Source organism: Delphinus delphis, chromosome 4 (genome assembly GCF_949987515.2).
Source record: "Delphinus delphis chromosome 4, mDelDel1.2, whole genome shotgun sequence".
Taxonomy (NCBI): Eukaryota; Metazoa; Chordata; class Mammalia; order Artiodactyla; family Delphinidae; genus Delphinus; species Delphinus delphis.
The window spans coordinates 59,954,232-59,981,345 of NC_082686.1; the positions used below are offsets into that span (position 1 = coordinate 59,954,232).

The window sequence follows — 27,114 nt, forward strand, 5'->3', positions numbered from 1 at the left end:
TTACATTACAAAAAAAATTTGTTGTCCAAATGCTTTATAATAGAAAAGGACCTCAGTGAGGAGACTGAATCAGCTGTTTGTGCGGAAGTGACCTTGTTTATGTTTCTATGATGTGTTTCTTACAGAAGTCCAAGAAGAAGCAGCTTGGATGACTGTGGGGAGAGAGATGAGAAATTATCCAAGCCAATCAGTTTTACCCGTGAATCAATTAGTCGGGTTTCAGAAACAGAGCCAATTGATGGAAATCCACAAAAAGGGGTTAGTATATGATATCCCTTTTAAAATCTGTCTGATACTGCCATGTGTTCATCACAATGGAAGAGAAAAGAAAAATACAATATACAAAATGTTTAGAAACTTAAGATGTCAGGCTGCTCTTGTATTTTAGGCCAAGAGTTTTAAGCCTGTAAGTTGCAGAGGTTGTATGGGAATAATATGTGGTTCTGTTCAGAGCTGGATATGGTGCAGAGTTACCAGGCAGCTCCCTGAGCATCAGTCTGTAAGGGGGATAGACATCATTAAAAATATAATAAGGTGGAGAAATTCATAGTTAGCAGAATTTTTCCCGTAGTAGGTAGTGTGCATAGTGGAAAGAATCTGTTTTGAAGGGGAGAGGAGAACTCTGAGCACCATGCTTGAATAACAATAGATGCTTGTTAAGCTGATTACTAAAGCAGGCACATCCAGTTAATTACTGGGCTTCATAGTTAGTTAGTTTCTTTATTTTTTCAAGTATTATTATAAGCCCTTCAATTTTTTTTAATTTCAGTGAGTTTCTATCACTTGAAGTCATTATTATTACTACTTTTTTTTTTTTTTTTTTTTCGGTACGTGGGCCCCTCATTGTTGTGGCCTCTCCCATTGCGGAGCACAGGCTCCGGACGGACATGCAGGCTCAGTGGCCATGGCTCACGGGCCCAGCCGCTCCGCGGCATGTGGGATCTTCCCGGACCGGGGCACGAACCCGCGTCCCCTGCATCGGCAGGCGGACTCTCAACCACTGCGCCACCAGGGAAGCCCTGTTACTACTTTTTTATACTCAGTTTGTCCCCTCTGCCAATGGGAGCCCCTTCAGGTTGGCTCCTTTGTCCTTTTGAAATAATCAATAATCTTTGATGACTTCCTTTCTTTCTGGTACAATAATGTGTCCTAGGCACATTTTGTTTGTATACTTTCTGTCCCAGACTTAGTATCAGCCATTTTTTCTAATGAGCCATAGTTTTAATGAAGAATGGCACTTAGGCCACATTCTGAGTGCTAAGAGTGTACAACTTTTGTTCTTCTGATTGGGGATGCAAGTTTGGGGCGAATGCTGAATTTCTTGTTTTAGATCAGAGCATTGGCTTCAAATCCTACCTCTGCCACTTGCTAACTGTATGACCTTAAATAAATTAACTTAATTCCTTAACCTTTCTATGCTTTTGTTTTCTCAACTATAAGATGAGGACACTTACCCCACAGCGTTTTTTAATAAGGACTAAATGAATTAATATATATGAAAATGCATTGAACAGTCCCTAGCACATATTAAGTATTCAATAACCATAAGCTATTATGATTGAAGGTGAATCTGTGTGTGGCCAGCAGTGGACTTTTTCTCCCTTCTCTCGAGCTCCCAGCATCTGCTGTGAATAAATGTTGGGGAAACGTTGAAACAGAATATATTTATGTAAAAGGCCACCAAGTTATAAACTTGTCTCAGGCAATTATCACGCACCTATCTCAGTCTGATTTTGTGTTGTGGATTTCACGTAAAACTTATTCATCAAGAGACCCTTAGGAGCTTACTGCTGGTGTAAGGGAGGTGATTCTGAATGCTAATCCCCTTGTACGTTCTCACTGAGAAGACCAAACCACTCAATTTTGGGGTGGTAACAGGACAGGGGATCTCTAACAGTCCCCTCCTCCTTTTACAAAAGTCTGACTTTGAGGACTGGGTTCTCAGACAATGTCTTCTGTACCTGCTCTTGGGACAGTTAACCTATTGGTCCTTGCTTCTAGTTTTGTCCCTAAAGGAAGTCATATGTTCTCTAATGAAAGGGAATGGAATGTAGAGGAATAATTTAATGTTTTAAGATTGATTATATATTCATTGATGTTTAGTATAGATGCTTTCAGGTTATGGAATACAAGTAATTTAGAAGTTTGGTTCTTTTTTTCCTTTTGCACTCAAGAGCAGTAAAGTGAGATTCTCAGATATCATGAATATCATATGTCACTTAATTTGTTTCATTTTTACTTCCAACAAAGTTGGAAATAACAAAAAGTTAGAAATAACATTTTTTCCAAGAATAAAATAGGTTTTTCTTAAGTTATAAACTTAATACTCTTTGTAAAAAATCAGGAAATATAGAAAAATATACAAAGAAATAAAAATTGTCCAGATGCGAACCATTCAAAGATAGGGACTGTTACTTTTCCTGTAAGTATCTGTCCATGTTCTTTATAATAGGAACTTTATCTTAATTAGAAACAACAGGAGTGATATGTGTGGAAAGTTACTCTACTTAGCATCTAAAGAGACCCTGGGTCAGCTAATAAACCTGTTGCTTCGTAGTGTGGAACTCCGAAATAAATCAAGTCTTGATTTTAACAATACTCTCTGATTGAAAAAATCAATCCTCGACTAGGATAGTATAATCCTATAATAAATTGAGTCCTGGGGCCCGGTTGTTATTCTGCTTTCTGAGCGGCCAATGGAAACTGGTCTCCTCCCTGGAGCTGCTTCTGTTGTTAAGTGCTGCTCAAGGATCTCATGGGGCAGGAAGTTATAGATACACTTTTGCTGTCTTTCATCTGCTTATCCACAGACAATGCAAGAAAGTACATTGCTGTGTAGTTTATATTTATCACACTGTTCTATTAAGCCTAATTATAATACTGTTCTACTTGAATACTACTAACATAGCAGTAGCATTCATACTTTAATGCCTAATATTAAATTTATTATAGAAATGACATATCTTTATTAAGCCATTCCCAGGAAGTATGGATAGCGGTATATATTGAATATATTTTAATGCCCAATTCCTTAGTCCCTTAACAGCAAAGCCAACTCTGTTCTTATGGGTTTGCTGTGAAATTAATTTTCCCTTTTAATCTTTTCTCCTTCACTGTACTCTTATGTGACTTTTATCTCTCTTTTTTCTTTCCCTTTCCCCTTTAGTTACTGGTCTTAAGAGATGGGTGAGTTCTCTTCCTTGAGGTGATGGGGCAGGTATTGTCTGGGGAAACTAACTGGGTTTGACTCCTTTCCTTTTCACACCCCAAAGAACTGACTGTTCTATTATTTTTGTCCTTTGTCCCCTTTCTCTTCGACCTAAGTGATTCACATGTTGTTAATTGTCTGTGAGTTCTTTTTTTGTGATGTTCTTCATAAATTTATTGTTCATTAATGTATAAGAAGATGACTTTAGGATAGTCTGTGTTATCTACCAATATTTTTTGGACTGAATTGGAAATGTGATACAAACATAACAATTTTTTCAAAAAGCAATATTTCAAAGTGTCTTTATTATTAAAGATCTCATTGTTTGCTTTTTAGGGGTTAGGGAAAGAGGAACCCCAAAGTGAGAAACAGATCAAAAGTCCTTCACTAACTTCAGAAAAGAGGTTAAGTAGACTGTCATCAAAATCACTGGACTTGAATAAAAATGAATATCTTTCTTTGGACAAAAGCAGTACTTCAGATTCTGTTGATGAAGGTAAAGAATTTCTTATAAATTTTAGTAAAATTTCAGTTACGTCTTTTAATGTTTACTTTTATATTAGATGTGTGCAAATTGAGCATTTGTTTTTTGCAGTAGATACAGTCTCACTCTATAATGAACCAAAAAAGGATGGAAGTTAATAAGAAATAGAGGAAAGGGGCTGCTAAATCTAACCTCTCTCCACTTTTCAGAAGCCTGGAATTTGAAAATCTTCATCACGTTTAGCTTTTAATGTCCCAAGCCTTAAGATGGGGGAGATGAAGCAGTAGCAAGGGAAAAGCGATTTTTTTCTTTTTATCCATGACTCATTTGTAACTGGATGTTGTGCTTCTAATCTCCCTCACTTGTTTTTCTCCTCCTCCAACCTCCTTCCCCTCTGGCAACCACTTGTTTGTTCTCTGTATCTATGACTCTGTTTCTGTTATGTTTGTTCATTGTTTTGTTGTTTTAGATTCCACATGTAAGTGAAAGCGTACAGTATGTGTCTTTGTCTGACTTATTTCACTAAGCATAATACGCTCTAGGTCCATCTATGTCAAAAACGGCAAGATTTCGTTCTTTTTTTATGGTTGAGTAATATTCCATTGTGTGTGTGTGTGGGTGTGTGTGTGGGTGTGTGTATATATATATATATATGTGTGTGTGTACACACACCCACACACACACACACACACCCACACACACCACACCTTCTTTATCCATTTATCCATTTACCTTCTTTATCCATTTATCTGTTGATGGGCACTTAGGTTGCTTCCATATCTTGGCTACTGTAAATAATGCTACAGTGAACGTAGTGGGGTGCATATATCTTATTGAATTAGTGTGTTCGTTTTCTTCAGATAAATACCCAGGAGTGGAATTGCTGGATTGTATGGTAGTTCTATTTTTAATTTTTTGAGGAACCTACATACTATTTTCCATAGTAACTGCACCAGTTTACATTCCCACCAACAGTGCACAAGGGTTCCCTTTTCTCCACATCCTCCCCAGTACTTGTCATTTGCTGTCTTTTTGATGACAGCCATTCTGACAGGTGTGGGGTGGTACCTCATTGTAGTTTTGCATTTCCCTGATGATTAGTGATGTTGTTGTAGGTTTGCATTTCCCTGATGATTAGTGATGTTGAGCATCTTTTCATGTGCCAGTTGGCCATCTGTATGTCTTCTTTGGAAAAATGTCTATTCAGGTCCTCTACTCATTTCATTTTTTAATCAGGTGGTTTTCAGTTGTTGAGTTGTATGAGTTCTTTGTATATTTTGGATATTAACCCCTTATCAGATATATCGTTTGCAAATGTCATCTCCCATTCTAGTCAGCCTTTTCATTTAGATTATAGTTTCTTTCACTGTGCAAAAGCTTTTTAGTTTGATCTAGTCCCATTTATTTATTTTTGCTTTTATTTATCTTGCCAGAGGTGATATACACAAAAAAATACTGCTAAGAAAGCTGTCAAAGAATATACTGCTTATGTTTTCTTCTAGAAGTTTTATGGTTTCAGGTCTTACATTCGAGTCTTTAATACCATTTGAGTTTAAAAAAATCATAATAAAAATCTTCATGGTGTAACACTATAATTTTACTACTTTCCTTAACCACAAAAAAAAAAGAGAAAGAGAGAGAGATTCAAAAGTAGAGAATATAATAAAAATAAAAAGCAATTGCTTAAGGGAAACTTTATAGCAAATCATATTCTCTTTACTTTCTCTTAAGTTAGAACCAATAACCTAGGGCTTGTCATGCTTATCAAATGGGCATTTCAAGGAATTTTTTTCTTTTTAGCTGTAAGATTATTGACACTGAAGTCAGTGAAGTGAGGAGACAATGGGAAAGTTCTAGGGTAGTGACTACTTTCAAGAACGGAGTAATGCCAGTGGAGTTTTGCTATACCTGCTTTTGTACCAGCATGTTATATTAATATTCCTGCCAGAATATTGGTGATGGGGATGTTGTAGTGGTTTGGATCTGTCTGGCATGATTGTATTTGCTAGTCCACTTACTGTTCCGCTTAGACCTGGTTTGGGAGCCCCTGAAGGCTGTTTACTAAATCCATGAAGACTAAAACTAGATCCAAGGCAAATCGAAATCAAATCCAAATCACGTCCAAATCTAAGATCAAATCCAAATCCAAAACAAAACCAAGACCAAATCCTTGAAAACCAAATCCAAATCAGATTCAACCTTGGTTTGGAAACACTGAAGCATCTCTGATGAAAACTAAACCCACGCTCTTAAAAATGTAAATAAAAATAAACAAGTCCCTAAAATATCATAGAATGCATTAAGAAGACAGTTGATGTGTTCTTTTGAAAAGATAGTTGACAGGAAGTTTTTTTTATTAAAGGGTCAAGCACCAGGAATGACTAGACTCTCTTGGTGTCTTTACCATTCATGCTTGGGTACGCAGCCCTGTGAATTAGTTATCCCCTGCCTGCTTGAACCTCTAACTGTAGGAAGATCTACTCTGGCACCCAGTGGCCAGACACGTAAGTGACAGCAAAACGGGGATTTTTTTTTCCCCCCTTCTTTCTCACCTGCTCTTTTATAAGAATGGTCCTTTAAAAAAAATGCCTTACTTTCTTTATTGAGTTCCTATAAAATTAACATTAATGATTAAAGGGTAACATTAAAACTCACATAAGCTGTATCTTTATCTAGAAATAAACAAAGAATAATAGTGTTGTAGTTTCTGTATTGCATGTGAGCCCTAATCACCCATTTTTAGAAAATGGAAGATAAAAAAAATTGTGTGTCCTTAGTTACTCAGTTAAACTCCAAATTACCTAATTTTCTTGCATACCTACCTAATACATTTTTCACACATCCTCAAAATACTATCAACATCTGGTTTAAGTTTTATTCATGTCCAGGTCCTTTTCATACTTATGTCTCAATTTTCCCACGATTTCCACTGGCCACTTTCAAACTTACATGCTTGAAATAGTATTTCTTCTTTATTGGAAATAGTAACCTGCTACTAAGTTGAGCAGTGTTCCTTTCCCCATTTAAAATAACACCTGCTAGCTTAATAAATTTCCAGCAATATTATTGGTGATGTTATTTAGGTAGGAAGCTTTAAAGTACCATGAATTTAATAAATAAATAATCCCAGGAACTTCCTTGGTGGTCCAGCGGTTAAGACTCCACGCTCACAATGCCGGGGTCCGGGTTCGATCCCTGGTCAGGGAACTTGATCCCGCATGCATGCCGCAACTAAAGATCGTGCACGTCGCAACAAAGATTCCACATGCCGCAACTAAGACCCGGCACAGCCAAATAAATAAGTATTAAAAAAAATAATCCCAGGTGGAAATAGTTTATTTCATATCCTTACTTCCTCAAACACATTTACATACAAAAAGTATTATTGTTAATTTCCAGCAGCAACACCACAGATTATGTTTTATCAGTCATGATATAGAACATTTTATCGAATAATGGAGTTTAAATGAAATATGAAGATATTGTGTTGAAATATTTATATAAGTGTAATTTATGTCCTTCTTAAATGTGAACAGGAAACTTACTTTTGGAAAATTATAGTTCCAGGACTCCTTAGAGAAATGGCTGCTTCTAGGGCCCAGTTGGGGAATATACAAAATGAACCTGGAACATCTTGTAGTGCCAGAATATAAAGAAGTGCTTGAAAAAGAAAAAAAGAGGCATGTCGAAAGGACATAGGAGTCAACCTGAAAGAGCTTCTAATGGCCAAACAAAAAAAAAGTGAGCAGCAAAATAAATAATGATAATACTGCATTATAACCTAAAGTATAAAATAATTATTCATAAGTCCATACTGATACCAATGATTGAATACATATATAAATGGGGGAGCAAGCACGAGTCTTCCTTACAGAGTTCCAAATAATATATGTAGATACTCCCCCTTCCAGGAGGTGGAGCTTAATTCTCCTCCCCTTGAGTATGGGCGGAACTTAGTGACTCATTTCTAACAAATAGAATGTGGAAAGAGGAAAATAATACTTTTGAAGTGGAGAAGCCTGCCAGACACCACCAAGTGATCAAGGTTAACATCACCATAAGTCATGCGGATATGTGTACACCCTGAGTTTGAAGAGAAGGGTACTTCATCTCTGTGGTATTCTTCCCCAAAATCCAAACCCCAGTCTAATCATGAAAAAAACCCACCTCAGATGAACCTAATTGAGGGACGTTCTATATAATACCTGACCTGTACTTTTCAGATGTATAAGGGCACTGAAAAACAAGGAAAAAGTGAGGGACTGTCATAGATAGGAGGAGACTAAGAAGATAACAACTAAATTCAACATGGGACTTTGGGTTGGGTTCTTGAACAGAAAGGGACATTACTGGAAAAAATAGGAATAAAGCCTAGTTGAGTTAATTGTACCTCTAAAATTCTTAAAAAATAAAAAGTTTAAAAATATGATTGTAAATTTAAAGTCCTATAAATAAAAGTAGACCCTAAGATTTTTTGCGTTTTCAATAGTCACTTATTCATTCAAAAAGTTATTTAACACTTACTGTGTGCCAGACATGTAATGTACTTAGGTGTTTGAAATCAACATGATCCCTGTCCACATAGAACTTAGAGTCTAGTGCAGGAGAGAGACAATACACAAGTCACTAAGCCAATAAAAATATAATTACAAGTTGGGATAAGTTCTGTGAAGGTGACGAGCAGGATTAATAGAATCACGTGTACTTGTTCGTTTCTTTGTGAATACATGAATTATTTTTACAATGAACATGTATTACTTCTATGTCAGAAAAAGCTATTTCTCAAGCCTAATTAGGAAGTTGCCTCACAGAACCTTAGTTAATTGCCTAGTTTCAGTGATTCATTTCTATGCCCACGTAGCCATTACTTGAAATTGCAGTGAATAGCTTTTGCCTACACATAGTATTGTTGCAGGGAGAAGGTAAATCAGTATCTACCCGATGTCCCTAAGTTCTTTGCACCTGTAGCAAAATAGGGAGACACAAACCATTTCATGAGGGAGAAAAACCAACAGCTGGGGTGAAGGCAGAGCTAGAAGAGTTTTTCTGATGCTTAAACCACTATCTTTTACTTTAAGTGACTGCTTCTCATGGCTTAACATGGACAGATGCTTGACACAGATAATTCTTAGAGCTTGATTTGTGAACTGTGGGGAGCTTTTGTCACAGTTGTCATTCTGTACTGACAGGCATAATCCTTGAAATAATAAATAATCCCAGCCCTGAAATCATTAAAATTTCACATTGGATTGCTTTATTCTATTTCCTTTATTCTACCAGGCTCCTATTCCTAGATGTCCCTTTTTTTTTTCATTTCCTTTTAATTCTTCTAAGTTAAACTCCTTGAACTATAAAATAGAGGTTTAGTTTGTGTGCTCTGGAGCTACGGTGAATTCAAATTCCCATTCAGTCACTCACTAACCACAGAGCTTCGGCGAGTTTCAGCAATTCTCTCAGTGTCTCAGTTTTCTCCTCTGTACGATGGAGATGAAGATGTTAATACCTCTTATCTCACAGGATTGCTGTGAGGATAAGATGAGTGAATATTTGTAACGTGCTTAGCACAATACCTGCCATATGCTAAGCACCATAGATTCCTGGGCTCTTTTATGCAGTGTTTCCAGGGAACATGAGGAGAGGTGAGCAGATGTTTCTTCTTCATTTGCTACCAGGAGTTTTCAACATAATTATCGCTGTCAAATTCTTAGAAAAATGTAATATTCCATTGGGCTTTATTTAGCTTTGAAGAATACTTTTCAGAAGGATTTCTTTTAATGTGTGGTATTGAGAGTAGGTAGTGGATACAGTGATACTTGTCTTGGGGGAGTGAGCTTCAAGTCAAATCTGAAACACTGTTCAGGCTAGTAAGTTAGTGAGTGCAGCAGGGAGATATTCGAGTCATTCATGACTTAGTAATTACCGAATGTTTGCGTATTCAGAAATGGGACCTGCTATTCACCGTGGTAGATACCACCCTATGTGTCTCGATACTGCCCTTGTCACTCTTGAAATATTTTTTTGAGTGCTCGCTTTGGCAGCACATATACTAAAACTGGAATGATACAGAGAAGATTAGTATGGCCCCTGCACAGGGATGACACACAAATTCATGAAATATTCTTTTGAATGATATATTATGGTAGTTTGATATTCAAGTTAAATATTTCTATGTCTTTTGGGTTTTGACTGAACTATTGATCATGTATAGTTTAATTACTATATACTATTATGTATAGTTATACATAGTACATATGTATATAATACCAATTTAGAGTTTTAATAGTGTCCTGTAATGTGCTGATCATTGTAATCACATTTAAAAACCATTTTGTGCCCAAAACAAAACCTTGAGATTACCTTTCCTTGATTTCTTCACTCTTTGTTCCATGTTTTTTGTTTCCCCAGAAAATATTCCTGAGAAAGATCTTCATGGAAGACTTTATATCAACCGTGTTTTTCATATCAGTGCTGAGAGAATGTTTGAATTGCTGTTCACCAGTTCACGCTTTATGCAGATATTTGCCAGTTCTAGAAATATAATAGGTTGGTCTTGTGTTCTTATCTAATGATAAATTTGGGAGAATTTTATTATCCTTAGAGGCTTGAGCCTATGTAAATTGATTTATGTTGTCAAGGGGAAAATTTAGACAGGCTTCCATTTTATTTTGGTGATGTATAAACTAGTGTTTAGGTGTTTTGGCTAAAATCACACGTAAATAGTATAATTGTCCAATTAGTCAGGTCCTACCTACAATTAAGTTCAGACCCTTTGAGAACTAAAACTCCATTTATTTATTAATGTAGCAGTTTAGTTGGGTTGAACCACCTTTAAAAGGGTTCTACTGTGGAAAAATTGGATTCTAGTAGAGTATAAATTGGTGCAATCACTTTGCTAAATGGTTTGGCAGTATCTACTAAAGCTGACTCCGCGATTCTACTATTAGGTATATATAACCTTCAGAAATGGGTACATGTGTATTCTGAATGACATGTACTGCAGTGTTCATAGCAGCATTATTTATAATGGCCCCCAAACTCAAAACACAGCCCAAATATCCACCAATAATAGAATGGATAAACAGACTGTGTACGTTCACACAAAAGAATACTGTATAGCAATGAAAAAAAACCCCTGCTACTTATAATAATACGAGTAAATCTTACTGATATTCTGTAGTATTAAGCAAAAGAAGCCAGACACAAAAGAGTACATACTGTGATTTCTTTATATTAAGTTAAAAAACAGGTAAAACTTATTTATGGGCATAAAATCAGCATACTAGTTAACTGCAGTTGGTAATTGGGTGGGTAAAGACTGGGAGGGGGCTTCTGGGATGCTGGTAAAGTTCTCTGTCTTGATCTGGGTAGTGGTACACGTGTGTGTTTTCTCTGTGCAAATTCATGGAAATTTGAGATTGCAGTGTCTATGGTCTACCTTAATGAAAATACCAAAAAAAAAAAAAAAAAATCCAGTTAGGAAGTTAGTTATAAAAAAGATTTTATTGATTATGTATTAAAGGTTCTATTTTGGTAAACATCTCAAATAAGCTTATAGTCAATTTGAAATTGAATTTATCCTAAATATTTCAAGATATTTTAGAAACTTTGGGAGCATGTGGTTTAGCTTGCTATATAAAATTAGAAATCAGCAGTGGCAGAGATCCATATAAGCTGAGTCATTCGACATAGTCAAAGAGGAAGTTATTCTACAATCAATTTAAATATAGTCTATAATTTAGCCATTTTATTAACGATTAGATGTTATTCCTTTATTTGAAACTTTTATGTAAACATAATTACATATTCATAGATTATATCATTGATATAGGTTCAATTGTAAAGAGTAATTTTTCCTTATTATTTATAGTAGAGTAGCAAAGCAGTTTCTAATTGATAGCTATTGAGTCTTGTGATTATATTAAGAATGTCATGTTTTTAAAAATCATTACTTTTTTCAGTTCTTCCAGTTTTTTTTTTTAACTTATTGATTATTTATTTTTGGCTGCATTGGGTCTTCGTTGCTGTGTGTGGGCTTTCTCTAGTTGCGGAGAGCTGGGGCTACTCTTTGTTGCGTTGCGCGGGCTTCTCATTGCGGTGGCTTTTCTTATCGCGGAGCACTGGCTCTAGAGCGCAGGCTCAGTAGTTGTGGTGCACGGGCTTAGTTGCTCCGTGGCATGTGGGATCTTCCTGGACCAGGGCTCGAACCCGTGTACCCTGCATTGGCAGGCGGATTCTTAACCATTGAGCCACCAGGGAAGCCCCAGTTCTTCCAGTTTTAAAAATGTATAATACCTGAGGGATATAAATCTTTTCACTCAGTAGCTTATATTTAACTTATTATATCTGTTTTGAATCTATTTTGTATCTTTTTGCCATTCATGTCTACCTGGAGAACTTGCTATTTCAGAAGAGTAGGATACATAATTTCTCTTAATTTTCTAAGATGATGCCTGTTGATACTGCACCACTATTTTTATGGCTGCAAAGGCCCACAAGAAACTAGCATGTTATTCCACGCTGGTACTAAATGAAGTTTGTTTTTTGAATCATAACTGCATTTGGTGTCTGATATCATATCTAGCTTCAATATGGATGACTGTGTTTGCTATCTGATGCTATAAATGGCTTTGGGGAGCAAAGGCTTCTGGCTAATCACAAGTGTAAATAGTGATAGGCATGTTGCCTTTAGACCTAGAATTAGTCAGAAGGTTTGCCCCAAAAGAGATAATCTGCTTCTGATTGCACGCTATTATGTTTTCTTCTGAACTTGTTACCTGGTAATCAAAGTTGTGTTTCTTGAGAATGGATCTCAAAGTCTCCTTTCTGAAAATATCAAGAATTTAATGGGAAAGTTTAGTATGGTTAGTTATTTGTGGATTTAACCTAATTTCAGCATTAAAATGGCTACTGCTGGATCTATTTTTTAATAATGATTTAAAATTATTAAAAATGATGGTAATTCTTAATAATTTTCAATAAAAATTATCTAAATTGGATTCTTCTAAATCTTTGTTTACTATTGTATGACACTACTTTTGTAAGTCAAAGCTCAGTTTTAAGTCTTTTTATTCAACTTTTTAATTTTGAAAAACATGTAAACCTTCAGAAAAGTTGCATGAATAGTATAATAAAACCTATACCCATTACCTAGATTCACCAATCTTTTTTCTTGCGGTAAAATGTACATAACATAAAATTGACCGTTTTAGCTGTTTTTAAGTACAATTCCGTGGCATTAAGTACATTCACATTTTGTTGTGCAGCCATCTCTAGAACTTTTTCATCTTCCCAAACTGAAACTCTGTACCTATTAAACAATAACTGTCCACTTCCCCCTCTCCCCAACTCCTGATGACCACTGTTCTACTCTCTGTCTCTGAAGTAGACGATGTTCTGGCACATTATGTTCAGTAGGCTTGTTGGCAACATTGGTGAAGATACAAGTGGAAGAGACACTTTCATCTTTGTTGATAGTTGCTTTGTTGAATGGTGTGCAGTTTTAATGGCAGAATTCAATGATATCTTTAAATTCTGTTGCTGATTAACAATGGACTATTTGTATAATTTTTCTGAAACAGGCTGACCTATGACTAAAATGATCTTTTGAAAAGTATTTTATAATTAATTTTATATCTCTTTCTTGGACAACTGAATAAATCATTTTTACAGCAAATTCTGTATTGTAGATCCCATGGTTTGTAATGTTGCCTTTTTAATTTGCTTGCACAATTTTTCTAGATACGCAAAAGGCAGCTTCAGGATCCCTTATTAAATCTCTAGGCCTAAGTAAATGAAAGAAGTTGAGCAAAATTGGATATATCATAAAGCCTTGCTTCAATCCTTTGATGATGGGTAGTGGGTTAGATAAATGCTCCTATGTTTTAGGACATTGATGAATAGCAGCCAGATATACTAATTGCCTAAATCCACTGTGCCAACAACATTAGCCAGCTTAGTCAGATCTTTGAATAGAGTTCATGATGCTGTTACCTATATTTTCCTAGTGTTTCGCTTGTTAAAGGACCTTTGTTAATGTGTGGTGCTATGTTCTAAAGATACGTTTCCGTTCAGAGTGTATTTTTACTCACTGTGTTGTTGCTAAGTAAATAAAAGAGAATTTTGACCAAGATCTTGCCATAAATGCAGAGAGATTATTCTATAGCTTTCTTCATATAGAAAAGGTTACATGGTTTATTTATATTCCGTTGCTCCCTCCTTGATTAAAGATCTCAGCAGATAAACCATTAACACTACATGATTTCTCATCGACGTGATTTCCCCACAAGTTGGGATCAGATCATATTGCTGCATAATTCAAGGTCTTGTCCTCAGTGATGGAAATGTTGAAGTGTTCTATCTCTGTTTAATAAGGCCAGCACTGTTACTTCTCTTTGTACGTACTGGGGACTTTAAAAAGAAGCCTACTGATGAAATGACTTTTAATTTTATCTTCTAGAGAAAGGAAAAAAGTTTTTTAATAGACTACAACTTAGAAGTAAATGGATCAGAGATGGGGCGTATGTCACATACAAGAAGAGTGCCTAACATGTGATTTTACTCTTGTTTAATGTTAAACTAATAACACAGTGATAAGGAAGTTAGGATTGGTCAAAAATAAAAATTGAAATAATCCAAAAACTCCCTCTTTGATTCCATTCCAAGCCATACCCCTCAAATTTCTAGAACTAACTCTTTTTATATTTGCTGTGATTAGATATAGTATCTACCCCTTGGAATGTAGAGCCTGGAGGTGACCAACTGAGAACCATGACCTACACTATAGTCCTTAATAATCCACTAACTGGAAAGTGCACCACGGCCACTGAAAAGCAGGTATGTCTATGCTGCCAGTATTCCAAAAGAATCATGCATGGGGGAAGAGGGAAGATGCCTGTCATAGGTCCTAGTCATCAATTTACAGGACAGTTTCAACAAATAAACGGCAAGGAAAAAAATAGAGGAGAAACTGTGTACAGGTTAAAAGAGATTTAAGAGGTATATCAACCAAATTAACTCAATGCTAATTCAGACAAACCAACTGTAAAAGGGTATTTCTGAGATTTAAGGAATTGTTCATTTTTATGTGCAATAATGGTATTGTAGCTATATTTTAAAGAAGAGAATATTTATCTTTTAAAGGGATATACTGAGGAATTTATAAAGAGATATACTGATGTATTTTTGGATGAAATTATGCTGGTATCTAGGGTGTTGTTTAAAAGTAATCTAGTCAGGCAGAGGATGGGAGTAGAGGGAGGGAATATGGGGAGAGGTACAGATGAAACAGGACTGGGCAGGAGTTAATATTGTTGAAGCTAGTTGATAAGCTTATGAGGGTTTATTGTATAATGTTCATTTCTACTCTTGTATATGTTTGAACTTTTCCATAATAAATGGTTTTTAAAAGGACACTACTGGAATCATGTCAAGGGTTAGAGCCAAATAACTAGATGGCTGCTGTGACATATGAGGAAGAGATTGTAAGATATTTAATGCTCTGTCTACTGTGCGACCAGCATGTCACTGTCATACAGTGGGGTTTATGTTTGGCCAGTTGTTGTTGACATATAGTATAACTGTTCTGCAAAGTTAGAAAATATTTATTAACATCTGAATTAGTTGTGCCATCATAGTTTTTGTCCGTCAGTGTTCAAAAGGACTTAAATATTTTTCTTCCAAAGATTTTCAAACATTTAAGAGAAGTTTTGTATTTTGAATTGGAGGGTCTTTGATAACCTTAGAGGATGGGCAGAATCGGTAAGGTGAAAATGAGAAAGATTTGGCCAGCAACCACTTCTGATGCTGTTTAGGGAAAGCAGTGTTTTGTTTGGTTGTCTCCTTCCTTCACGTTTTTGGTGAAGGGTGGTTTTGTTAAACTTTGATGAATTTTAGAGTGGGGTCCTGGCTTTGTTCAATTGAATTTTGAATTGTTTCCCTACCAGGAACATTTGCAATTCTTTATAAATTACTAACACACACGAGAGATTATGTAGTTCCTTTCTCCTCCTCATGCCTCAAAGAAAGGAAAAAAACAATTATACAGTGAAGTGACAGAGAGGTAGCAAATACTATTTCTGCAGGTCCCGTCTCAATTCATAGATCTCACAGCCAACATGGTGGCCCTTCTGGCTCTGTATATAGGCTTCTCATGTTTTTTGTAATTGGTGAGAAGGAATTCGAGTATATAGGCACTATATTGGCAAGAAATTTGATGTATTAAACATGTACATGCAAAAAAACTTAATCTTATTTTGGCAGAGACTGTATAAAGAAAGTCGGGAAGCACAATTTTACTTGGTAGATTCAGAAGTGCTGGCACACGATGTCCCCTACCATGATTACTTCTATACTCTGAACAGATACTATATCATCCGATCTTCAAAGCAGAAATGCCGGTTGAGGTGAGCTGCTGTAAATGAGTGTTTTAGTCAGGACAGGCTACATTGTGTGCTGGTAAACGTATCAATCCCAAAATCTTAGTAGTAGCCTTACACAACAAAGCTTTATTTCTTGCTTTACGTGTCCACCGGCAATCCGCAGAGGGGCGGGGATCCTTACTCAAGGACCCAGGCTGATGAAGGCTTTGACCTCCTGGGGCTGCACAATCCAGAATACGTGTCATTTCATTTGCCACTGGAAGAGAGAGCTGTAGAGCTGTGCTCGCAGTCCAGTGGCCAGAAATGCTCGCAGGACCCCGTTTAATGGCAAGGGGACTGGGAGACTTGAGGAGCACGTGGTGGGCGGTAAACAGCTCTGTTGCGATGGGAGACCAGAAATGTTGGCGTGTTGAAGATGGTGCTGGGCCATCACACAACTGGCCTAGTCTCAGCTAATGTAGTGACTTGCAGCTAATGTATGACCACTAGAGATTTTTTATACGAGGCATTTAGGAAATTTAAAATTTATTTTGAGCCTTTATTGCTATTTACGTAAAGAAAATTCAGGGTTAGAGAAAGGAAAGAAAGAAAATGCCAAGTTGATGAAATTTTAGCAGCGCCCAGTAATTTTTTAAAGAATTCATTATCAGTGAACAATTTTTTTTTTAATAGTCTTAATGACTTTGAATCCTTTTGGCTTTCCGCTGAATTCATTCCTACATCTAATTGTAATGTTAATAATATAATTAAAATTTATAAATTAAATATTCTTCTTTCTTCCTTATCTATTAGAGTTTCAACAGATTTGAAATACAGAAAACAACCATGGGCCATTGTCAAATCTTTAATTGAGAAGAATTCCTGGAGTTCCTTGGCGGACTATTTCAAACAGCTTGGTTTGTAAATTTCTTGATTTATCTATTTTTGTAAAAATGGCATTTATTAACAGAATGGATGGATTCTTCGTTTGGATTCATAGCAGGAACTGGTAGGTGATGTTGGAATGACTCCTGCTGAAGTGGTTCCAACTACTCCACTTGGAATTTCAAAACTTCTCATTTTCATTGGTCTACCAAACACTTACATAATGCCTGTGATATGCCAGACGTTGTTCTGTGTGCTTTATAAATATCAACCTGTTTTTTACAACCCTGTGAGATATAAGTACTATTATTTTTTTTTCCATTGAAACACACAGAGGGAGAGGTTAAGTGACTTGTCCAAGATGACACAGTTAGGAGCTGTCACACTCCCTCCCTCTGTAAGGAGCCAAGGAAGCTGACTGCAGTGAGGGACTGGGTAATCCGGTCACAAGTATGCACTTGTACCCACGAAGGTCTGGAGCCTCCTCAGGCCCACATCTCCCTTACCAATGCAGCTCTCCTGGGTTTACGCAGGCCCACCTAGCAATGGTACCACGTACATGTGTGGATTTCGTGGAGGTGGGTACTAGACTGGGGAGGTGATGTAGTTGTTCTGTTTGGATATTCTTTAAAATATACATGAGGAAAAAACATATATATATACATATGTGAGCATAATTAATTTTAGTTAAAGGAAAGGTGGTGGCCAATCAACTCAGGGTAATTTAAGGCTTCATCATCCAGCTTGTTGATTATTTATTTTCCTTGTTTCCTTGTCTTTGGTTATTTGATTATTAAGCTCCGGATCACTAGAAAAATGAAACTCAGAAATGAGTTTGGCCACTAGATAATGAACTTCTACTGAAAAATCTGGTGAAGGGAAAGGTTAAAACAAATGTGGAAAATGAGGTTTTTATTGATAGGTTGTTGGCAGATTTTCTTTACTAGTGCTTCCTTTTTTGCAAACCCTCATTGTAAATTAGAAGTATTATATGCTTCCCCTTCCTTTGAGATTGACAATCAAGTACTATAATCTATCTTGGAAATCTTTCTAATGATCCAATGTAAGTGGGTTGTTTCCATAACTGAAATCTCTACATTAATATTTAATATAGCACATGGCAGATTTGCTCTGATGATCCTGTCATTAATTAATACAGTTCATTCTTCCTAGAATAATGCAGCCTCATTATGGGATCATCATACAAAACTTTTCATTAAGAGTAAAGTTTGAATCTAGGCCATAAGAATCTGAGTACTAGTTAAAGAAAGTTACCGAGGTCTAAAAAAAAGCAAACTGAGAACAAAACAGTGACCAACCCCCCAGTATCTTATAGTTGAGAAGGTTTCTCCACTATCTAAAGACTTTTTTCTTCTTAGAATCAGATTTGTTAATGGAAGAATCTATGGTAAATCAGCCCATTGAAGACCCTGGAAAACTTAGTGGCCTACGAAGGAGAAGGCGAACAGTCAACAGAACAGCAGAAACAGCTCCTAAACTTTCTTCTCAGCGTTCTTCTGGAGACCTGGGCTTAGATGCCAAAGGGGATATTACAGGTAGCTGTTACCTGGTAAACAGAGATGAAAGTTTTTTTTCCTTATAAGTTTATTTTATATGAAGCCAAATATGCCTCTTGTTTATAAGACATGTCAGTTAGGAGGTCTCCCTTTCTCCTCTCCTTTTCCAATAATGTTTGTCGAACTCTGGTTTCCTTAAAGAAAACCAATATATAAGTATAAAGGAGCAGTTACAAAATGGCAGGCATGTGGCCAGTAGAAGTATTTTACTGGGCCCACATGGTATTTTAAACCTTGGACATTTTTATATAGAATCTCAGATCTGGCAGCCCTGGACCCACATCCCTTCGTAGCAGCAGGTGGTTGGAGCTTAGTAGTAGCTGCCCCATTTGACCGAGCGTGCACTCTCCCCAGGTCACCAGTCCCCACGACTCTTACCCTATTGCTGGACGCTTCACTCATTAACTTCCTGCCTAGCATTTGTACACATTTGATTTCTACTCTTGAATCTACTACCATGTTTGTATGCTTTTAATCCTTATGTACTATCAGGGCCAGCCTAGCAAAACTGCAGAGATAGAAGGTGACTTTGATTATCTCTACTCTCAATTTTGAAGACATCTTGCCCCTACTAACTGTTGTTCCCTCCCTCTCAGTGCTATAAAGCTGTCATACCTTCTCATCCTTCTACATTAGCAGATCCTTTTCTAAGGTTTACATCTTAGGGTGAATATGTTTTTCTACCATTTCAACTTAATAGCTCTTTAATTTGGGGACTTGGCAACAAAATTTGGGAAACAGAGAACAGGTGAGGATGATTAAAAAAGTTTTTTTTTAAGGAGGGAAGCATTATACGTAAAACTATTTCAAATATTATTTGCAGAGATGGAACTTAGCTAGAGATCATACATGATATATTGAATTGCTTGTTTAATTTTAGAACAAATTAATCTGTAATATAGGCCAAATTTGCAGAACGGATAACAGGGTTTCTTTTTGTAGATTTGTTTACTAATACTTAGGATATCAAAAGTCAGAAGAGGGGTGCAGGGAATTCACTGTAAATCACTTTGTCTTTACAAATAATTTAAAAAACTTCTTTTCCAGTACTTTTCAAATGAAATTAAACAATCCTGATTCTAAATCGGCCTTTTTTTGTAATTTGCAGGAAAGAAAAAGGAAATTGAAAGCTATAACACCATCCTTATTGTGGTGATGAGTATTTTGTAAGTATTTGTGTTGAACGCTTAGTTTGCTTGTGTCCTCACTTATCTTTTAATGGTTTCCAAAAGAATTTGAATGTATTTGTATATTGTTATATAGAAATTATCACAATTTGACCAATTTTGGCCTACAAAAACAGTAATTTTATATGCTTCAGTCTGATAGTTTTTGAATGATTTTCAGAAGAACTGTTAAATTCGAGGGAATACCAAATACACGTTCAGTAAATGTTTTTTAAAGTAAATCTGATTTGTTTCTACCATCATAGATTTTTAGGGAAGTACCATAAATTTAAAGGGAATTTTTTTTTTTTTTTTTTTCGGTACGCGGGCCTCTCACTGTTGTGGCCTCTCGCGTTGCGCGGAGCACAGGCTCTGGACGCGCAGGCTCAGCGGCCATGGCTCACGGGCCCAGCCGCTCCGCGGCATGTGGGATCTTCCCGGATCGGGGCACGAACCCGTGTCCCCTGCATCGGCAGGCGGACTCTCAACCACTGCGCCACCAGGGAAGCCCAAGGGGATATTTTTATATGCAGGCTGATGAAATCCCAACAATGCTATTTTATTTACTCTACTTGATTAGACCAGTGGTCCTTACCCTTTACTGTGCATAAGAATCACTTGCTGAAATACAGATTTCCCAGCCCCAGTCCTACAGATCGAGTCAGTGGGTCTTGAGTAGGGATCAGGAATCAGTAGTATTCTAAAACACACGTGCAGGTTATTCTGATGCAAATGATCTGAGGATTGTAGGGTGAGAAATACTGGGGCAATTAGTCTGAATCTCAGTGTTCTACTGGAATCTACTCAGCCAGTCTTATTTAGACTACTGTTTTCTCCATGGCTGTACTTGGATCTTGACGTAGTCCATCACATTTAATTGAATTAGTTCTGACTGGATGATACACTCTGGATTTTGGAATGAAGTTCTTATATCAGCTGTTTTTTCTAATTATAGATTTCAGAACATACAAAATGTTTGTTGTGCCTTTTGAGTTTTATAAAAGGTTTTCATATTCTGCTTCCATTGGTTTGCTGTGACGATTTTGAATAGTAAATATTATCTGTGATCTTTTGTATTACTTTGTAGAAGATTTACAGTCAGATGTTGAAATGTTGATCTATACCCCATTTCAGTGACACAATAATTTCATAGATTTGATTTTCTTGCTACTACCTTAGTTTTCATTCAAGAAAAATCTTCTGGATGGGTAAAAGTGAATATGATATATTTTTAAGGGCAAGTCAATATTTTAACAGAAAAAATCAGAGAGATATGATGCCACCTATGTATTTGCATGTATGTGTAATGAGATACGTTCATTCACTTGAAATACTATTGTGAGAACCAACAGAGTAAGTTTATTTAGCAGGTAACATTTTATATATGATCCAATTAATGTATGTTTGGGATTTGAAATTTTGTCTAAGTTGAACTAGAAGAAATTTTTGCTGAACGGTGATTTTGTGAATGTGAATTTGTTTTGGCTTCTGCTGAGAGTAAGAGGTACATCATGATCTATCTAAGATCAAATCCATATTGATCTTCATTTCCTTTCTGAAGTGCAGTATTATGTATGTGTAATTGCTTAAGACAAAAGCACCCAAAAATAGATCTTGAAAGCTAACATGGTAGATTTCTCAACCGGTGGTCACACATCCACACTGGCTGGGATTGCTAGCAGAGAAGAGATGTCAGGGACAATCCCAACCTGCTTGTTTGGGGACTTTATTGTCACTAGTTATCTTCTAACTGTTCCCTCAACATCCACTGAATACTTACAAATAAGTATTTCATACAATAAAATAGGGGTAATTGATTTAAATAATAATAATTGGAAACTAGTCTGGATAATATACATTTTTGAAGGTGTTGTGTGTCTATTCTGCACTAGCAACGCTTTAGGTCTGAGTAATCGTGGATTAACCAGGTCTGATTTGCTCTGCCTAGTTTGCTGTTGCTGGTTTTATTGAATGTGACGCTGTTTCTGAAGCTGTCAAAGATAGAGTATGCTGCTCAGTCCTTTTACCGTCTTCACCTCCAGGAAGAGAAATCTGTTAAGTAAGTCTTCTTCCCTCACAACCTATTATGTCAATAATTCCTTTGCTGCAGGGAACTTAATTCCAATTTTAGACATTTTGATCTGCCAACTATTCTCTAGTCATAAACTTTTTTGTTTACTTTTTTGTTTTATTTGCAAATTTATGGGGCACTATGATTTCTAGAGATGAAAGCCTAGAAGCTATTCCTTTGATCTTTAAGATGGGATTTTTCTTTCAGTTTAGCCTCTGATACGGTGTCAAGAGCAGAAAATATTCAAAAGAGCAAAGATCAGGCCCATCGCTTAAAAGGAGTGCTCCGGGACTCCATCGTGATGCTGGAACAGGTCAGCACCTCTGTGTACCACGTTACTTGTTAGTCATCCCAGTGAATCAGCTGCTCCTCTGGTTGTGAGAGAATATTTACTGTTCCATTATTTGAAGAAATCCCCCTCCTAGAGGCATCTACCCTTGCCAGTTTCTGGATTATACATTTTATAGTCACTGGTACTTTTTGTTTTTAACAAAATGGTAACGTACTGTACTTACCGTTGCATACCCTCTTCTTTCAATTAGTAATACATTTTGAAGATGTTTCCCTATCAGCTTGTATACATATACCTCATTCTTTTTATTGGTCCTTCTATATAAAATTTCACGCTCAATATCAGCTTTTTATAGAAGTGGTAGATTGCTCATTATTCTGTTTTATCTATTAACCATGCTCATTATTTTGTTTTTAATCTATTAACCTGCTCATTATTTTGTTTTTATCTATTAACCATGTATCATGGAGATGCTTCCATATCCTCTTCTTTTAACAGCTGCATTAGAATTCAACTGTACATATGTGGCATAATTATTTTACCAGTTCTCCACTGAAGAATGAACCTTTAGGTTGTTTTGGTGTTTTGCTATAAGCGTTCTCTCTTGAACATAGTGTCATCAATGTGTGCTGCTCGGTTCTATGAACCAAAACTTAGGATTCCCTTTGAAAAATGAGGACTAATACTTCCATTATAATATAATACATGTGTACTTTTCAAAATTGAAAAATAGAGAATAGAAGAGAACCTACTAGCATTCAGACATAATCACTTTTAACATTTTGTTTTATTTGCTTCCATCCTTTTCTTCTATGCATTGGTTTGTTTTTTAGAAGATTCAATTATTGAGCATTTCTTAGAACATCATGTGGGGCACTAAAGGTGCTTCCGCTAGGCACTCTTCAGATGCACAGTGCCTGCAGTTAGTAACTTTCTCCTCCCCCTCAGCAAGGAGTAGATCATACTCTCACTTTTCTTCTCATCCTCTCCACTCATTTCCTGCTGACTCTGAACTCATGACCATGCCTCAAGGAGAAAAGAGACCCTCCCTCTCCTTCTATAACCAGATCTACAGACCTTCCCCCGTCGCTGCACCCGTCCTGCTCTGCACTCCATTAGAAGCATCGCTCTACCTGTGGGATGCAAGTCCCAGCACAAGTTGGCAGGAGACTCCATCTACCCCTCTAGCTTCCCCATCTTCAGACTCCCTCATTCAGCTGGATCTTTCCATCAGCACCTCCCCTGCTCTCTTATCTCCTACATTAGAAAACCTGCGTCATCCACATCCTTCTCTATCTGCTCATCTATCGCTCTCCTCCATTTCACCGTCAGGCACTCTCGGAGTTGCCTACTCTGGCTGTCACTATTTTATCGTTTATAACTCCTTCACTTTTTTGAGGTTTTATTTTCACCAAAGTCACTCGTTCACATGAAGAGTTAACTTGTTCTACAGGGTTGTTTCAGAAAAATAGCAATCCTGGTATCCTCTTCTCCATTTCTTTCGCAAAGACTACAATCTAACTCTCCTGGTTTATTCTTCTGGTGTTTACCTCCATATTTATAAACCACAAGCATGTGTTGATACTTCTTGATTTTTCAGTTTTAGACGTTATCTTTTGACTTCCCGTTATGGAGACTGGGATTTTGTTTTCTTTCACCTCTTCATGCTCCCATTTCTAATCCCCCATCCTCCAAAGGAAGTTGTAATTTTGGTTGGATCAGCATTCAGTGTTGGCTTTGTTTTGACTAAGTTTACTGTTCTGAGCTGAGCGATAGAATGAACCGCGGCTACTTTTTCTTACCCCTGAAATTGTCTTCTTATTACCGTTGATTCTTTTATTGTATTGTTTATAAGTGTTTCATGCCCTGATGCTCTGTCTCCTCTCATCATCTTCGGTCACCTCAGGTTTTCAATCCATGGAGCCTCTGACGGGCTCCAGGCAGGGCCAGTGGCCCTCTCTGCAGGTGCACAGCTATCATCTTGGGGCTCCTGTTGCCCACCTCCTGTTTCCCATATCCCATGTTTTCTGCTTTCTTGGTTTCCTCCCTCCTTTTAATGGAGCATATCCTCTAGTAGCTTCCTGAGAAAGAGGGTATGGAGGTAAATATTTTAAGACTTCACCTGTCTGAAATTTTTTATTCTGTCCTTCCCCTTTGATTAATTATTTGGCTGGGGATAGAATTCTAGCTTGGAAATAAGGTTCCTTCAGAACATTGAAGGCGTTGCTCCATTGCCTTTTGGCTTCCAGTGTTACTCCTGAGAATTCTGAGGCTGTCAGATTCCTGATCCTTTCGTTTGGAAACTGGTGCCCTTTCGTCCTGGGATATACTGAGCTGTGTGGCTGATGATTTCCTCTCCTCCACCTTCTCTCCCCTGACTTTCTATAGCACCTGTAATCAGGTGTCTGCCTTCTGTTGGACAGGTTGTCTAACCTTACCTTTTCTTTCCAGCTTCCATCCTTTTGCCTTTTTGTTCTACTTCCTCAGAAATTTCCTCAACTTAATCTTCAGATTCTTTGACTGAGTTTTTCAGTTTTTGCTAACAAGTTTTTAATTTCAAAGAGCTGCCATTTCTCTGAATTTTCTTTTTTAATGGCATTGTGAACATTTTAAGTGGCCATAATATCTTTCTCTCTGACCATATTACTGATAATTAAAAACATTTTTTTTTTCTTCTTGCATACCCACATTCCAGCAAGGTCCTTTCCCCCGTCTTGATTTCTATCCTTAGGGTTAGAGGATTTCTTTAGATGTCTGTAGTCCTTCGCTTGCTGCTTGTGTGGATCCAAAGTTCTTATCGTGTGGGTTGGGCTGGTCTACCCTGAACTTCTTGGTAGATCTGGCTGGGCCGTTGGCTAAGAAATCCTGATGTCAGTATCTTTAGGTTTTTTCTCTTGGATTGGTCAGTTTCCACAGAGAAGACTCTTCCAGTCCCCTCCCTGAAGGACTAAGGGATGGCTGCCAGCATTTTAGGTGAGTGAGAGTAGAGAGATTGAGGAGGGCGGGGCAAAGGGATGATCTCAACGTGCAGTATACACGTTTTTGTATAATCCCCATTTTTGGTATGGTACTGCTGTCTTTAACGATGTATTGGTGTCCTCCTGGCCAGACTGCCAGAGACCCTCTTTTTTTTTTTTTTTTTTCCCGGTACGCGGGCCTCTCACTGTTGTGACCTCTCCCGTTGCGGAGCACAGGCTCCAGAAGCGCAGGCTCAGCGGCCATGGCCCACGGGCCCAGCTGCTCCGCGGCATGTGGGATCCTCCCGGACCGGGGCACGAGCCTGTGTCCCCTGCATCGGCAGGCGGACTCTCAACCACTGCACCACCAGGGAAGCCCAGAGACCCTCTATTTTATCCTCTCCAGAAAATAGGACTTTAGACTTCTGCCCAGGTAGTAGGAGAGGCCACATGTCCAAAAGTTCATCCAATCCTTATTGCAGTCCCTTCCTCTTTATTCCCATTTGCAGAGGTGCCTGTCAGTTCCTGAGGCTTTAGAGGATTCTTCAGGGTACATTTGGTTGGTTCTCAGCTTTCCCTACTGTTAGCTTAGGATTCAGCGTTTTCAGGGCTGCTAAGTAATCCATCCGCTCTCCAGTTTCCAAAGTTGTGTTGCTATTGTCACCTTTTCTGTTTTCCTCCGTCCTTGTGGACTTACGTCTTAAAAAAAATCCCTTTACCGTGCTTTTGGTGGTGTTTCAGGAGGGAGAAAAATTGGATGCCTGTATTTAATCCGCTCACTCACTCTTCAGCTCACACTGTCTTGATTTCTTCCCCCATATCTTCCACTGATACTGCTCAAGCTAAGCTCCCCAGTGACCTCTGGCTTTTAAAGTTAATACACCTTTTTTTTTTTTTTAACTTTTCATCTTACAATGCCAGCATTTGACAAAGCTGACCATTCCTTTCTTGAAATGTATCTAATCTTCCCTGCTTTGGAACCATGGAAAAAAACACAGCTTTATTGTGATGTAATTCACATAACATAAAATTCACCTTTTAAAGAATTTTTAGTGTATTCACAGGGTTGTCCCACCATCGCCACTATCTAATTCCAGAGCGTTTTATCGTCCCCCAAAGAAGCCCTGTACCCATGAGCAGCCATTCCCATCCCTCACTCTCTCAGCTCCTGGAAATCACTAATCTACTTTCTATTTCTATGGGTTTGCCTGTTCTGGACATTTCATATAAATGGAATCATATAATATACGGTCTTTCATGCCTGGCTTCCACTTAGCATAATGTAAAACTGCTTTTTGCTGGTTAAAACCATCTCCGCTTCCTGAGCTCATCCCCTCCCCGTGCTGCAGGCTTTTGCGTTAGATTCTCTTCCCTTCTCCTTTACTGCCCTCTAGGTGATCTTAGCTGCTCCCCTAACTTGGAATACCACATGCGCCAATGGCTCCCAAAGCATGTCTCTCACCCTGACCTCTTCCCTGAGTCCAGACTCACACAGCCACTTGCTGACTTGGCGTCTTTACCTCGAGGCTAACAGGCATCCCAAACTGATCATGTCCAAAACAGAATTAAGTTTTCATCTTGAGCCAAACCTAGTTCTCCTCTAGTTGACCTAATTTCAAAAAATGATACTACTGTCCTCCAGTTGTTCAAGTGAAAATCTTCATACAGTGTGTAAGTATATATTTATCTGTGTAATTATTCATTTTAGTTCTGAGTCCCTCACTAGTCTGTAAGCTCCATGAAGGCAGGGACAGTGCCTATTTGGTTCACCATTGTATACCCAGTACTTAGCACAGTGCCCAGCATTTAACAGGTAAGCAAAAAATATTTGTTGAATGAATACAAAAAAGAAATAATTTTTTGTTTTGTTTTGTTTGTTTTTTTATACTGCAGGTTCTTATTAGTCATCAATTTTATACACATCAGTGTATACATGTCAGTCCCAATCGCCCAATTCAGCACACCACCATCCCCACCCCACTGCAGTTTTCCCCCCTTGGTGTCCATATGTAAGACATAATTCTTGCTCTCAAGTTGTCTACAATTTTATTAGAGATGTCAGATGTCCATGTGTATTGTTAAAGACTGTAAAGAAAAAGTACAAAATTAAGCATCAAA

The 27,114-nt window shown here is 37.5% G+C and overlaps 1 protein-coding gene and 1 non-coding gene across 3 annotated transcripts in view; both read left to right on the top strand.

Moving 5' to 3' along the window:
* GRAMD1C (GRAM domain containing 1C) overlaps positions 1-27,114 on the top strand; it is a 57,405-nt gene that overhangs the window by 28,128 nt on the left and 2,163 nt on the right. Inside the window, exons 3-13 of one of the 2 annotated variants that reach the window (XM_060010656.1) lie at positions 126-258; positions 3,545-3,704; positions 10,098-10,235; positions 14,407-14,525; positions 15,951-16,093; positions 16,862-16,965; positions 18,313-18,489; positions 19,619-19,676; positions 21,625-21,735; positions 21,955-22,060; positions 24,924-25,012. In XM_060010656.1, coding sequence (XP_059866639.1) covers positions 126-258; positions 3,545-3,704; positions 10,098-10,235; positions 14,407-14,525; positions 15,951-16,093; positions 16,862-16,965; positions 18,313-18,489; positions 19,619-19,676; positions 21,625-21,735; positions 21,955-22,060; positions 24,924-25,012 — 1,338 coding nt within the window. The remainder of the gene's footprint in view (positions 1-125; positions 259-3,544; positions 3,705-10,097; positions 10,236-14,406; positions 14,526-15,950; positions 16,094-16,861; positions 16,966-18,312; positions 18,490-19,618; positions 19,677-21,624; positions 21,736-21,954; positions 22,061-24,923; positions 25,013-27,114) is intronic. The other variant, XM_060010655.1, reaches the window with a different exon arrangement.
* On the top strand, positions 9,715-9,816 carry LOC132425202 (U6 spliceosomal RNA). Its single transcript, XR_009519394.1, has one exon. It is a non-coding gene; the product is annotated as a U6 spliceosomal RNA (small nuclear RNA).